This window comes from Macaca nemestrina, chromosome 17 (assembly GCF_043159975.1).
Source record: "Macaca nemestrina isolate mMacNem1 chromosome 17, mMacNem.hap1, whole genome shotgun sequence".
Classification (NCBI taxonomy): domain Eukaryota; kingdom Metazoa; phylum Chordata; class Mammalia; order Primates; family Cercopithecidae; genus Macaca; species Macaca nemestrina.
This window is the reverse complement of record NC_092141.1, coordinates 2048815-2062444: the sequence shown is the minus strand read 5'-3', so window position 1 is coordinate 2062444 and position 13630 is coordinate 2048815. Positions and strand designations below refer to the sequence as shown.

The window sequence follows — 13630 nt, the reverse complement described above, 5'->3', positions numbered from 1 at the left end:
GCTCACACCTGTAATCCCAACACTTTGGGAGGCTGAGGCGGGCAGATCACCTGAGGTCAGGAGTTTGAGACCAGCCTGGCCAACATGGTGAAACCCCATCTCTACTTAAAATACAAAAAATTAGCCGGGCGTGATGGCAGGTGCCTGTAATCCCACCTACTCGGGAGGCTGAGGCAGGAGAATTGCTTGAACCTGGAAGGTAGAGGTTGCAGTGAGCTGAGATCGCAGCACTGCTCGCCAGCCAGGGCGACAGAGCAAGTCTCTCTGTCTGTATAGATAGATAGATAGGAAGCTGAGGCGGGAGGAACACTTTAGCCCTGGAGTTGGAGACCGGCCTGGACAACATAGCAAGACCCCACCACTGGGAACAACAACAAAAGAACAGCTCGTAGGCCGGGTGCGGTGGCTCACGCCTGTAATCCCAGCACTTTGGGAGGCAGAGGCGCACGGATCACCAGGTCAGGAGATGGAGACCATCCTGGCTAACACAGTGAAACCCCGTCCCTACTAAAAATACACAAAATTAGCCGGGCAAGGTGGTAGGCACCTGTAGTCCCAGCTGCTTAGGAGGCTGAGGCAGGAGACTGGTGTGAACCCGGGAGGCGGAGGTTGCAGTGAGCCAAGATTGCACCACTGCACTCTAGGCTGGGTGACAGAGCGAGACCTGTCTCAAAAAAAAAAAAAAAAAAAAAATACAAAAATTATCTGGGCATGGTGGCAGGTGCCTGTAGTCCCAGCTACTCAGGAGGCCAAGGCAGGAGAATCGCTTGAATCCGGTAGGCGGAGGTTGCAGTGAGCCGAGATCACACCACTGCACCCCAGCCTGGGCAACAAGAGTGAAACTTCGTCTCAAAAAAAAAACCACACTGAGAGGCAGAAGAGCTAATCTCCTGAACCTCTGTGTATCTCAGTGTCGTCACGGACATGACGAGATTGGATAAGCCTCAGAGCCTCTGGGGAAGGCTGTTTACAAACATGACCACAGTTTCTCCCATCCCTGTAAGTTGCCTCTTTGCAGCTTGACATTGCTGCTTCTCTTGTTAAAAAGTGGAGTTTTTTTCCCCCTTCCCTTGAATCTGGGCTAGCTCTGTAACTTGCTTTGACCAATAGACAGAAGTGATGTTATGTAACTTTGGAGTCTAAGCCTTAATTGCCTCCACTGTCACCTTCTTGGAATGATACTGTAGCCCTGTGAACAAGCCTGGGCTGGCTGCCTTGAGGATAAAAGACCACCTGCCACAGGAATGCAGGCATGTGAGTAAGCCCCAGGCAAAACCAGCAGAAAAAAAAAATATTCAACTGAGCTGAGCCAAAACTGCTGGGGTACAGAATTGTGAACAAATGAAATTGTCATTGTTTTAACAACACCCCCCCCAAAAAAAACCTCATAAACAAAAATCAAGATGTAAATGGACAAAAATGAGGGAACATCTCTAGCAACTATACAGCTCTTAAAATCAACGTTTAGAAATATGCATAGCGGCCAGGCACAGTGGCTCACACCTGTGATCCCAGCACTTTGGAAGACTGAGGAGTTAAGAGACCACCCTGGGCAACATGGTTAAACTCCGTGTCTACAAAAATACAAAAATTAGCTGAGCGTGGTGGTGCGCGCTTGTGGTCGCAGCTACTCGGGAGTCTGAGGTGGGAGGACAACTTGGGCCCAGGAGGTCAAGGCCACAGTGAGCTGAGGTCAGCCCATTGCACTACAGCCTGGGCAACGGAGTGAGACCCTGTCTAAAAGAAGCAAGGTAAAAATAAAAATGTGCATAATTATGAAAATGTAAAACCGGTCATGTTTGCCCAATCATGTAAATTTCCCCCCAAAAAAGCACTGAATTGTACCCGTAAGTGAATTTTATGGTAGACAGATTCTATCTCAGTACAGCTGTTAAAAGCATACATGCGCAAGCACTGTATTGATAATGATAAATAAAATCGGTCATGATTGATATTATTTATCGATAGTGATAAAATAGTGATAAATAAAAACGGTCACTAACCTCTCTCTAGTAATTAAAACCAGATACTCTTGTGGGCCTATCACAGCAGCAAGTTATTTTATTGGTTTTGTTTTTGTTTTTTGAGACAGGGTCTATGTTGCCCAGGCTGGAGTGCAGTGGCACGATCTCAGCTCACTGAAGCCTCGACCTCCAGGGTTCAAGTGCTCCTCCCTCCTCAGGCACCCAAGTAGCTGGGCTCAGGTGTGCACCACTACACCAGGCTAACTTTTGTATTTTTTGTAGAGACAGGGTTTTGCCACATTGCCCAGGCTGGTCTCAAACTCCTGAGCTCAAGTGATCCTCCTGCCTCGGCCTCTCAAAGTGCTGGGATTACAGGGGTGAGCCACCACACCAGACCTGTATTTTTAATTCTAAAATGCATTTTAGGTTAGGATTTAAAGACAACATGTTATATCTGCGTGATGGCATTGCAAGTGACTGTCATTTTCTCTGTAATGTTCAATTTTTTTAATTTTTCTCTGACTACCACGTATTCCTTTTGTAATTTCAATTAGTGGCTTTTTTTTTTTTTTTGACAGGGTCTCACTCTGTCACTTAGGCTGGAGTGCAGTGGGGCTCGAACTCCTGGGCTCAAGCAATCCTCCCACCTCAGCCTCCCAAAGTGATGGGATTACCGGCATGAGCCACTGCGCCCGGCCTTCTGTGACCATTTTTAAGGCACTTGATACATCTTGCAAAATTGCCCTCCAGGAAAGTTCCACTGTTACGCGCCCACCAGCAAGGTTCACTTTCATTTTTAAATTTCATCTCATTTTGTTTTAGTCTGCTCATATTTCTAATCTTGTTATATCCCTTTTTATTATTTCTTTGGGGTTCCGATGCCTCCCAATTTAGTGTTCTCGTTGAATTTCATTAGCATCTGTTTTATTAGCAGTGCAGGCGAAGGATTAAAGTGTTAACTAGGATAGACTGACAAAAACCTATAAAAATGTATGTTATTATCTTTGCATAAATCCTATTTAATCAAAGTTCCCCAGAAACCTCGCACCAGGGCTAATCTCAAGGGACGGAACTGGCCGCTGATGATTTTTCTAGACCGTGGCATGTGGCTCTGTCTCAGTGGGAATGGTACATTCGTGATCTATCTGGATTCCTGTCATAAAACGGTTTTACTGGGTTTCTGTGTCCTGTCACATCCCATCAATTCACTGCCCGTTGCTTTCACTCTTCAGCAACGAAGGAATCTTTTTTTTTTTTTACTTTATTTATTTATGTTTATTTTATTTTTTTATTTTTTTCTTGAGACGGAGTCTTGCTCTGTCTCCCAGGCTGGAGTTCACTGGCGTGATCTCCACTCACTGCAAGCTTTGCCTCCCAGGTTCATGTCATTCTCCTGCCTCAGCCTCCCAAGTAGCTGGGACTACAGGGGCCCACCACCACGCCGGGCTAATTTTTTCTATTTTTAGTAGAGATGGGATTTCACCATGTTGGCCAGGATGGTCTAGATCTCCTGACCTCATGATCCACCTGCCTCGGCCTCCCAAAGTGCTGGGATTACAGGCGTGAGCCACCGCGCCTGGCCGAAGGAATCTATCTTTAGTTTGGGTCCTTGATTAGACACACACCCACAATTTTCTCATTATGTAAAATATATACCAAAGGATGTATATTCTCAAAGTATTGTGAATGAATCTTTTTTTCTTTACTTGAATCCCAGTTTAAATGCACTAGGGATGGCCAGGCACGGTGGCTTACGCCTGTAATCCCAACACTTTGGGAGGCCAAGGCGGGTGGATCATGAGGTCAGGAGTTCGAGACCAGCCTGGCCAACATGGTGAAACCCCATCTCTACTAAAAACACAAAAATTAGCCGGTTGTGGTGGGCACTTGTAATCCCAGCTACTCGGGAGGCTGAGGCAGGAGAATCACTTGAACCCAGGAGGCGGAGGTTGCAGTGAGCCTAGATCATGCCCCTGCATTCCAGCCTGGGGAACAGAATGAGACTATGTCTCATAAATAAATAAATAAATAAATAAATAAATAATTAATTAATTAAAAATAAATAAATACACTAGGGATATTAGCAAGGTACCCTTTTGGTATAGAATCACTCCCTCTTTGTTTTAATACAAAATGTCACAGATTAAATTTGGTTGATGAAGTACATACATATTCTCACTTTCTGTTATCTCTACTGATAGATGATTAATGCAAAATATTGAGTAATTTTTAAAAATCAATACTTAATTTTTTAGAAATAATTAGAGATTTAACTCTGACATAAATACCCACAGTTCCTGGGCCTACTTCTGTCAGAGGGTAATCTATAAATAATTCACAGAGCTGACATTACTCACTGTAGTGTGATCATTCTTTTCTGGAAAATTTTAGCAGCGGTTCTAATATAGATTGCCAGTTATCAGTAGTTGGCAATGCAAGTCCACTTTTAATTATGCACACGCTGATTATTCAGACTACAAATTGTCCATGCCCTGGCCGGCTCCTTCCTGCCACCTGCCTTTTAGCATTTTCACTGCTCGTTAGCACATACACCAGAAGGTGGGCATTGAACAAGGCGGAGAAGAAGAAACAAAATCAGTGAAGCACTTCGGAGAAGCTCTGATGAGAGATTTTAATACAATTTGTAGAATTATTAACTAGAATTGAGTCATTTGGATTCCCTGTGAAATGTATTTACTTGTTCTATTCTTGTTCTCCTTAGCAACAGATAGTAGACTTGCCTCCAGAGAGACAACATTATTCCTATTATTCCTACATTTAGTGTTTTCCTTTATAAAACTTATTTTTTTTTTTTGGAGACAGAGTCTCACTCTGTCGCCCAGGCTGGAATGCTGCGGTGCGATCTTGGCTCACTGCAACCTTTGCCTCCCAGTTTCAAGTGATTCTCCAGCTTCAGCCTCCCAAGTAGCAGGGATTACTGGTGCACGCCACCATGCTCAGCTAAGTTTTTATATTCTTAGTAGAGACGAGGTTTCACCATGTTGGCCAGACTTGTCTCAAACTCCTGACCTCAAGTGATCCGCCTGCCTCGTCCTCCCAAAGTGCTGGGATTACAGGCATGAGCCATGCATCCAGCCTATAAAACATTTTCATGTGATGGTTCATAATATTTTCTTTATCCATTACATTTATACCTAGACTATTTATTTCTTTGGTGAATTTTTTTGTTTTGTGAGACAGAGTTTTGCTCTGTTACCCAGGCTGGAGTGCAGTGGTGTGATCTTGGCTCACTGCAACCTCTGCCTCCTGGATTCAAGCAATTCTTATACCTAAGCCACCAGAGTAGCGGGGACTACAGGCGTACGCCACAATGCCCAGCTAATTTTTGTATTTTTAGTACAGACAGGGTTTTGCCATTTTGGCCAGGCTACTCTCAAACTTCTGACCTGAGGTGATCCGCCCAACTCTGCCTCCCAAAGTGCTGGGATTATAGGCATGAGCCACGGTGCCCACCCTGGTGAGTGGTTTTTTTGAGATTCCTGGCATGTGTTCGGTGATATCACAATTATTTGATGCTTTTTCCAGTTTTCCAGAAAACTGAATGTTTCCTCTTAGATACTAGTATCTTTTATCTTCCAACCTGTTTTGTTGGAAACATAATTTGCCTCATGCTTAAACTGAGGCTACTGAACATAATTGAAGCATTTCTGTATGCCCAAGATTATCTTTACTGTACATACTCCTAGGACAGATGGCTTTGACAAAAACCGGCACAGGTAGAGCCTCTGGCTAAGTGAAACGGTACAAGTGGACTTTTAAAATGCTAATTAGCCACCATGTTTTCTTTTCTCAAATGAACAAACTTTTTCTTTCTTTTTTTTTTTTTTTTTTTTTTTGGAGACAGGGTCTCACTCTGTTGCCCAGGCTGGAGTGCAGTGGCGCGATCTCGGCTCACTATAACCACCACCTCCCGGGTTCAAGCAATTCTCCTGCCTCAGCCTCCCGAGTAGCTGGGACTACGGGTGCCCGCCACCACGCCCGGCTAATTTTTTGTGTTTTTGGTAGAGACGGGGTTTCACCATGTTAGCCAGGATGGTCTCGATCTCCTGACCTTGTGATCTGCCTGCCTCGGCCTCCCAAAGTGCTGAGATTACAGGCATGAGCCACTGCACCCGGCCAAAATGAACAAAATTTTAAAGTAAACTACTATGGGCTTGAAAAGACCAAAAAAGAAAAAGATAATAAATTTTACAAATATGGTAAAACTTTTTTTAAATATTTATTTTTTATTTTTATTTTTTTATGTGTGTGGTTTTTTTTTTTTTCCAGACAGGGCCTGTTGTCACCCAGGCTGGAGTGCAATTGTGCGATAATGGCTCACTGCAGCCTCACACTCCAGGGCTCAATTGATCCTCCCGCCTCAGCCTCCTGAGTAGCTGGGACTACAGATATGCACCACTGTGGCTGGCTAATTTTTTTAATTTTTTTTTTTTTTTAGAGACCAAATCTAGCTGTGTTGTCCAGGCTGGCCTTGAACTCCTGGGCTCAAGCTATCCTTCTGCCTGAGCCTCGGGGTTACAGGCAGGAGCCCCGGTGCCTGGCCTGCTTAAATATATAAAGTTCAGGTTAGTAACTAGGTCGCTTGTTCTATTAACCAGCCAAAGACCAGATAAACAAAAGCCTTTGGGCTCTAAAAGTCTTTGGGAAGTCACCTCGACAGGGGCTCTGGTTTCTGTGTTCTCCCTCAGGAACATCATGAAACTATCTAGAACGCTCCCTACTCTTCATTCTTTTTTTATTGCTTTTCTATAAGTTCTCATCTTTGGCTATTTCGTGGTGTAGAGACACAGTCGTTAGGTTCCAGGACTCCAGTGGACTTGGTGTGGTTCATCCACTTTGCTTCCTGGGGACCGGAGCTTGCCATGAGTCATGTTCCATCTGATTTACATTGGATCTGGCTGTGGTGCCATGACTCACATGGGCTGCAGGCCTAGCTGCCCGGCTCATCTTCTGAGGCATAGACGGCGGGGCCAGGGCTCATGTCCTGACACCTTTTTCCTTCTTTCCTCTTGCCCTGTCAGGATCTAAAGGGAGCATCGTTACTGACAGCAGGCAGGTGCGCCTTGCCACAGGCATCTTCCCCGTTATCAGCCTCCTGAACCACTCCTGCAGCCCCAACACCAGCGTGTCCTTCATTAGCACTGTCGCCACCATCCGCGCATCACAGCGGATTGGAAAGGGGCAAGAGATTCTCCACTGCTATGGTGAGCCATCCCTCCGCACTGCTGTCCCACCCCGACAGAAAAGGACAGGAGGACGCGAGTCAGCAAGCCCCCGGGCGTGTGACTTCACCTGTCTACTGTCTGCTTCCTGGAAGAGGCGGTGAACACTCAGGCCTAAAACAAGGAAGGGAGGGAGGGAGGGAGGAAGGGAGGAAGGAAGGAAGGAAGGGAGGGAGGGAGGGAGGGAGGGAGGGAGGGAGGGCGGGAGGGCCTTCGTACTAGGGCTCTCTTGTGGCTAAACTATGTCTTGCTCTGTTTAATCACTATGTATTTCCTGTTCTGAAAATGGGCTAGGAACAACTTCTTGGCTTCTGTTTCTTCCTGTCTCAGCAGCTTGGAAGCTTATTTTAGTATCCAGTTCCACAAATGTCTGAGTAAAGGTTAGCTGTCACATGATAAGTAATTGTCCAGACCCTCCGCTAAGCTGAAGGTTTTTAAGTCGTGTTTGACTCTCTCTTGCTTTCAACATTGGCTGAGGGTGATCTCCCTCCAGGGCCTCACAAGAGCCGGATGGGGGTTGCCGAAAGGCAGCAGAAGCTGAGGTCTCAGTATTTCTTTGACTGCACCTGTCCAGCTTGTCAGACTGAGGCACACAGGATGGCTGCAGGCCCCAGGTGGAAAGCATTCTGTTGCAACAGTTGCAGAGCTCCCATGCAGGTAATTCTCTCCTCTCCCCTCTACTTTTCCCGGAGGTCAGTTTTCCAGCCCGAGGGTGATCAGTGTTTGGGAGGAAGCCGCCTCCGTTGTAGCCAGTCATCCTCCATTGTAGCCAGTCAGCCGCATACACTGCTTCCCCTCCACAGAAACTACAGGGAAAGGTTCGTTTAATGTTTCTCTTATAAAGGACAGAAAATCCCTTCTGAACTGGTGTGGGATTTGGGGGAGACTGGGAATCTATTTGCTCAAGTAAGTCATTGAAAAGTCCCAGGATAGGCCAGACACAGTGACACTTGCCTATTATCCCAGCACTTTGGGAGGCTGAGGTGGGGAGATCACTTGGAGGCCAGGAGTTCGAGACCAGCCTGGGCAACATAGCAAGACCCTGTCTCTACCAAAAAAAATTTCAAGAAAAAAATTCCAGGATAAGTCTACTTAAGGTACAGCTGGATCCAGGGGCTTTCTGTCCACCCCTCTCAGCTTCATTTTCTCTGTGGTGGCCCATCCTCACACAGAGTTCCCTGTAATGGTGCAGGAGAGCTGCCAGCAGCCTGCGGACCTCCTGCCAAGGAGGATAAGAGCACACACCGCTCTAACAGCAGCCTGGGCAAAGATGCTACTGAGTTTCATTGACCTGAGAACTGTGGCGACATAGTTTTCCTCCAGCCATTTGGGCCAGAGAAAGGAGCTATATGTGAGCCACATGCCACACCCTCAGCTGTAGGGCACCAGCCGTGGGACTGAGGGTGAGAGGGATCCTCATGAGAAACTGGGCTGCTGTTGCTAAATGAGAAAATAGATATTGGCCTTTGAAACACAGCAGATGTCTACCTCAGAGGATTTCCCCTCTGCCAGAGGTGTCGTATTCTTAGGAGAGTCGTGAGTGAAACGCAGAGCTGGTTGTGTTAGAAAGCTAAACTTGCAGACCTGAGGTCAAATGTAGGGCGATCACACCTAGCACCTTTTTCTATTGGTTTTCTTTTTTTTTTTCCCCTAAGATGGGGTCTCACCCTATCACCCAGGCTGCAGTGCAGTGGCATGGTCTCCGCTTACCACAGCCTCAACCTCCCAGATTCAAGCAATTCTCCTGCCTCAGCCTCCCCAGTAGCTGGGATTACAGGCATACGCCACCATGCCCAGCTAATTTTTGTATTTTTAGTAGAGATGGGTTGGCCATGTTCTCCGTGTTGGCCAGGCTGGTCTCAATCTCCTGGCCTCAAGAGACCCACCCGCCTCGGCCTCCCAAAGCGCTGGGATTACAGGCATGAGCCACCGCGCCCGGCCTTTCTATTGGTTTTCTTTTCTTTTTTTTTTTTTTTTTGTGAGACTGAGTGTCGCTCTGTCACCCAGGCTGGAGTGCAGTGGCGCTATCTCAGCTCACTGCAAGCTCCGCCTCCCGGGTTCACGCCATTCTCCGACCTCAGCCTCCCGAGTAGCTGGGACTACAGGCACCCGCAACCTCCACGGCCTGCTAATTTTTTATATTTTTAGTAGAGACGGGGTTCACTGTGTTAGCCAGGATGGTCTCGATCTCCTGACCTCATGTTCCACCCGCCTCAGCCTCCCAAAGTGCTGGGATTACAGGCGTGAGCCACCGCGCCCGGCCTTTCTATTGGTTTTCTTTTCTTTTTTTTTTTTTTTTGTGAGACTGAGTGTCGCTCTGTCACCCAGGCTGGAGTGCAGTGGCGCTATCTCAGCTCACTGCAAGCTCCGCCTCCCGGATTCATGCCATTCTCCGATCTCAGCCTCCCGAGTAGCTGGGACTACAGGCACCTGCAACCTCCACGGCCTGCTAATTTTTTATATTTTTAGTAGAGACGGGGTTCACTGTGTTAGCCAGGATGGTCTCGATCTCCTGACCTCATGTTCCACCCACCTCAGCCTCCCAAAGCGCTGGGATTACAGGCGTGAGCCACTGCGCCCGGCCTTTCTGTTGGTTTTCTTTTCTTTTTTTTTTTTTTTTGTGAGACTGAGTGTCGCTCTGTCACCCAGGCTGGAGTGCAGTGGCGCTATCTCAGCTCACTGCAAGCTCCGCCTCCCGGGTTCACGCCATTCTCCGACCTCAGCCTCCCGAGTAGCTGGGACTACAGGCACCCGCAACCTCCACGGCCTGCTAATTTTTTATATTTTTAGTAGAGACGGGGTTCACTGTGTTAGCCAGGATGGTCTCGATCTCCTGACCTCATGTTCCACCCACCTCAGCCTCCCAAAGTGCTGGGATTACAGGCGTGAGCCACCGCGCCCGGCCTTTCTATTGGTTTTCTTGGGACTTTTTCATAACCACTAGAAATGTTTGTCATCTAAAGTCCTGGCCCCAAAAAGCGACGAGAGGGGCTATAGAAATGGAAAGAAATGGTGCACTATCCCCGTTCTGTTCCAAGAATGAAACCTCAGGTGGGATCAGCTCCTGCCTTCATTGGAACTGCCGCCATCAAACTAAATTCTATCAGGCTTTGGTCATGATGTGCTGTCACAGGCGTCTCTTTCCTCCATGAGGTAAGAAACTGTGCAGCAAGCCTAAAATGTGAGCACAGGCAACGTTGATCACCGCCCCGGGCGTTGGAATAAAGAGAAAACTGACTTCCACAGGGAGACGGCGTGCTGCGCTGTGGCAACAGATCTTGTGCAGAATCCGTCGTCAGCAGAGACCATCTAGTCTCTCGGTTACAGGACCTTCAGCAGCAGGTGGGAGTGGCCCAGAAGCTTCTCAGAGATGGTGAACTAGGTGAGACTGGCTCCCCGCTTTGGTCCTCCAGCCCCTTCCCTTTTATTCATTCTGATACCATTTTGGACTCAAGGATACTCAGTACTGATGGAAGAATTGAATGTCATTATCCCCATGCCAGCCACAAGATGGCTATATAGGCCAGTGAGACCAAACCCTGACCAGCCCTGTTACTGTGGGGCCCTTGAAAAGGGGCCAGGTGATTTCAGCTGTTGTTTTCTTCTGCATCCGATTGCTAAGTTGAAGTACCCCTGCCAGCAAACGGGTCGTCACTGACATCCGTGAGCTTTGTGCAGTTCCAGAAGTTCAGCGTCATTTATTTTAATTCCAGGGCCTAGCAACGTAACTTCCTAGAAGGGCGGTTCTGCCCTCCTCAGAGCTGGTCTGTGCTGGGGAGCAGTGGGGCAAGAGCCCAGCTGAGAGGAGTGTCTTGCTCTTTTCAGAAGGAGAGTTGTGGAGCTCCCCATCGCCCTTGAAAACCCTGCCTTAGAGCTTGACGCCATGGGATTGTGTTTACCCTGCTTTATGAAAGTGGACCTTTAGCTTAGATTTCAGGGTCAAGAGAAGTCATGGTCGTACATGGAAGGTAGAGTTGGTCGAGTTGGCAAGTTGAGGTTGAAAACCCAGGGTAAATGTGGGAAGGCCTCCCCTAGCGCCTTTCTCCACTGACAGAGACAACATAAGAGAACAGCAGCTTTATTGGAACAGACACTGTGGGTTGGTGACAACCCAGGGAGGCCGAGGGGAATGTCCACATTCAGCCCAGCTGACTCAGAGAATTTGAGACCTGGGTTCTCATTTCTAGGACTGAGCTTATGTCTGTAGTGAGGCCTCTTTCCTCTGAATTGACAGAGCGAGCCGTTCAGCTGCTGTCGGGGTGCCAGCGTGATGCCGAGAGCTTCCTGTGGGCAGAACACGCCATGGTGGGAGAGATCGCGGACGGCCTGGCCCGGGCCTGTGCTGCCTTAGGTACGGCGTCGGCCTTCATGTTCTGAGTCAGGAACAGTCTGCTGTGGGTGTTTCATCGTGGCCCCGGCCTTGTCTGCCTGGTTACCCCAACTCTGTAAACGGACGCCGCTCCCCCTCTCATTCCGTTTTCTCACCCCAAAAATGTGCATCCACAGTTGACTGTGGTTCTTTTCTGGAACAAGACTTTTCTCTTCTCACAGGGGACTGGCAAAAGTCAGCCACCCACCTACAGAAGAGTCTCCGCGTGGTGGAGGTTCGCCACGGGCCGTCCAGCGTTGAAATGGGCCATGAGCTCTTCAAACTGGCCCAGATCTTCTTCAATGGGTGAGTCCTCTTCCCACCTCACAGGGCACACACTGTTCTTTTCCTAGGCTCTTCTGGGTGTTACTTTTTTTCTATGGTGTTTTTAAAAGCATGTTGAAACTTCTTTATTTCCTCTTTAGGAGAGAGCTTTGCCTTCTGTTTTCCTAACAAACTTAACGCTTTAGAATTTCCTCCCGGGAGGCGGAGCTTGCAGTGAGCCGAGATCGCGCCACTGCACTCCAGCCTGGGTGACAGAGCGAGACTCTGTCTCAAAAAAAAAAGAATTTCCTCCTGGGAGATATGGGGAAAGCTTTTAGATCTCAAGTGAATTTCCCAGAGAGAACTTGGCCAGGCAGCCCCACCCACCCTCCAGATAGTGTTCCTTCCCGTTTCTCTCGGGTTCATCACAGCCCCCTTGGCTGTCTCATTCCCAGCACTCTCAACTCCAGGCTCTCTGCCTTCTCCCTCCTCTGCATCCTGTTCCTTGTAAAGCATTTGCTTGAACCAGGGAATCAGGGCTGATTTTACCCCCAGACAACATGTGGCACTGCCTGGAGACTTTTTTTTTTTTTTTTTTTTTTTTTTGAGAAGGGGTCTTGCTGTCTTGCCCAGGCTGGAGTGCAGTGGCACGATCACAGCTCACTGCTTCCTCAAACTCCTGGGCTCAGGCGATCTCTGGAGACGTTTTTGATTGTCATGACTTGGAAGGGGGGTGCTACTGGCGTCTAGTGGAAAGAGGCCAGAGGCGCTGCTAAGCATCCTGCCGTGTACCGGACAGTGCACCCCACCAGCCCCAGCAAAGAAGGATTCAGCCCACAGTGTCAATAGTATCAGGGTTGAGAAACCCTGCTTTTTTCTAGTTGTTGTTATTTTTGAGATGGAGTTTCACTCTCGTTGCCCAGGCTGGAGTGCAATGGCGCGATCTTGGCTCACCACAACCTCCGCCTCCCAGATTCAAGTGATACTCCTGCCTCAGCCTCCCGAGTAGCTGGATTAGAGGCATGCACCACCACGCCCGGCTAATTTTATATTTTTTAATAGAGACAGGGTTTCTCCATGTTGGTCAGGCTGGTCTCGAACTCCCAACCTCAAGCGATCCACCTGCCTCAGCCCCGCAATGTGCTGGGATTATAGGCGTGAGCCACCGCGCCCAGCTTTTGTTTTTTTTTTTTAATCCTCTGTTCTAAGCAGAGGAACCTGCTTTGAAGGTTAAAAGGAAAGAACAGCACACTGATACGCTAATGCCAAATCCACTTTTGTACTGAGACCATTTAGGGCCCAATTTCAGGATTTCTGGGTGGACACCTCCAACCTTGGTAAAGCTGCCCTTGGTGTACATTGCTATGAGAACGTGTTTAAAGATTCAACCTCGGCGGCTCACGCCTGTCATCCCAGCACTTTGGGAGGCCGAGGCGGGTGGTCACGAGGTCAGGAGATCGAGACCATCCTGGCTAACACGGTGAAACCCCGTCTCTACTAAAAAATACAAAAAACTAGCCGGGCGAGGTGGCAGGCGCCTGTAGTCTCAGCTACTCGGGAGGCTGAGGCAGGAGAATGGCGTGAACCCGGGAGGCGGAGCTTGCAGTGAGCTGAGATCCGGCCACTGCACTCCAGCCTGGGCGACAGAGCGAGACTCCGTCTGAAAAAAAAAGGTTCAACCTAAGGCTATGAATGGTGAGTGGGCCGATACCCAAGACACAGAGACATTCTGTTTGGTCAGAGCGAGGGAAAAGGGCTGCAGAGTTAGGTCAGAGGTCAGCCCTAAGATG

The 13630-nt window shown here is 48.3% G+C and overlaps 1 protein-coding gene across 8 annotated transcripts in view; it reads left to right on the top strand.

Annotated features, from left to right (window-relative positions):
• Nucleotides 1–13630, top strand: part of LOC105474277 (SET and MYND domain containing 4) — a 50988-nt gene that overhangs the window by 30205 nt on the left and 7153 nt on the right. For 7 of the 8 annotated variants that reach the window (XM_071082104.1, XM_071082103.1, XM_071082102.1 and 4 more), the window contains 5 exons: nucleotides 7007–7189; nucleotides 7701–7864; nucleotides 10454–10589; nucleotides 11442–11558; nucleotides 11759–11882. In XM_071082104.1, coding sequence (XP_070938205.1) covers nucleotides 7007–7189; nucleotides 7701–7864; nucleotides 10454–10589; nucleotides 11442–11558; nucleotides 11759–11882 — 724 coding nt within the window. The other variant, XM_071082107.1, reaches the window with a different exon arrangement.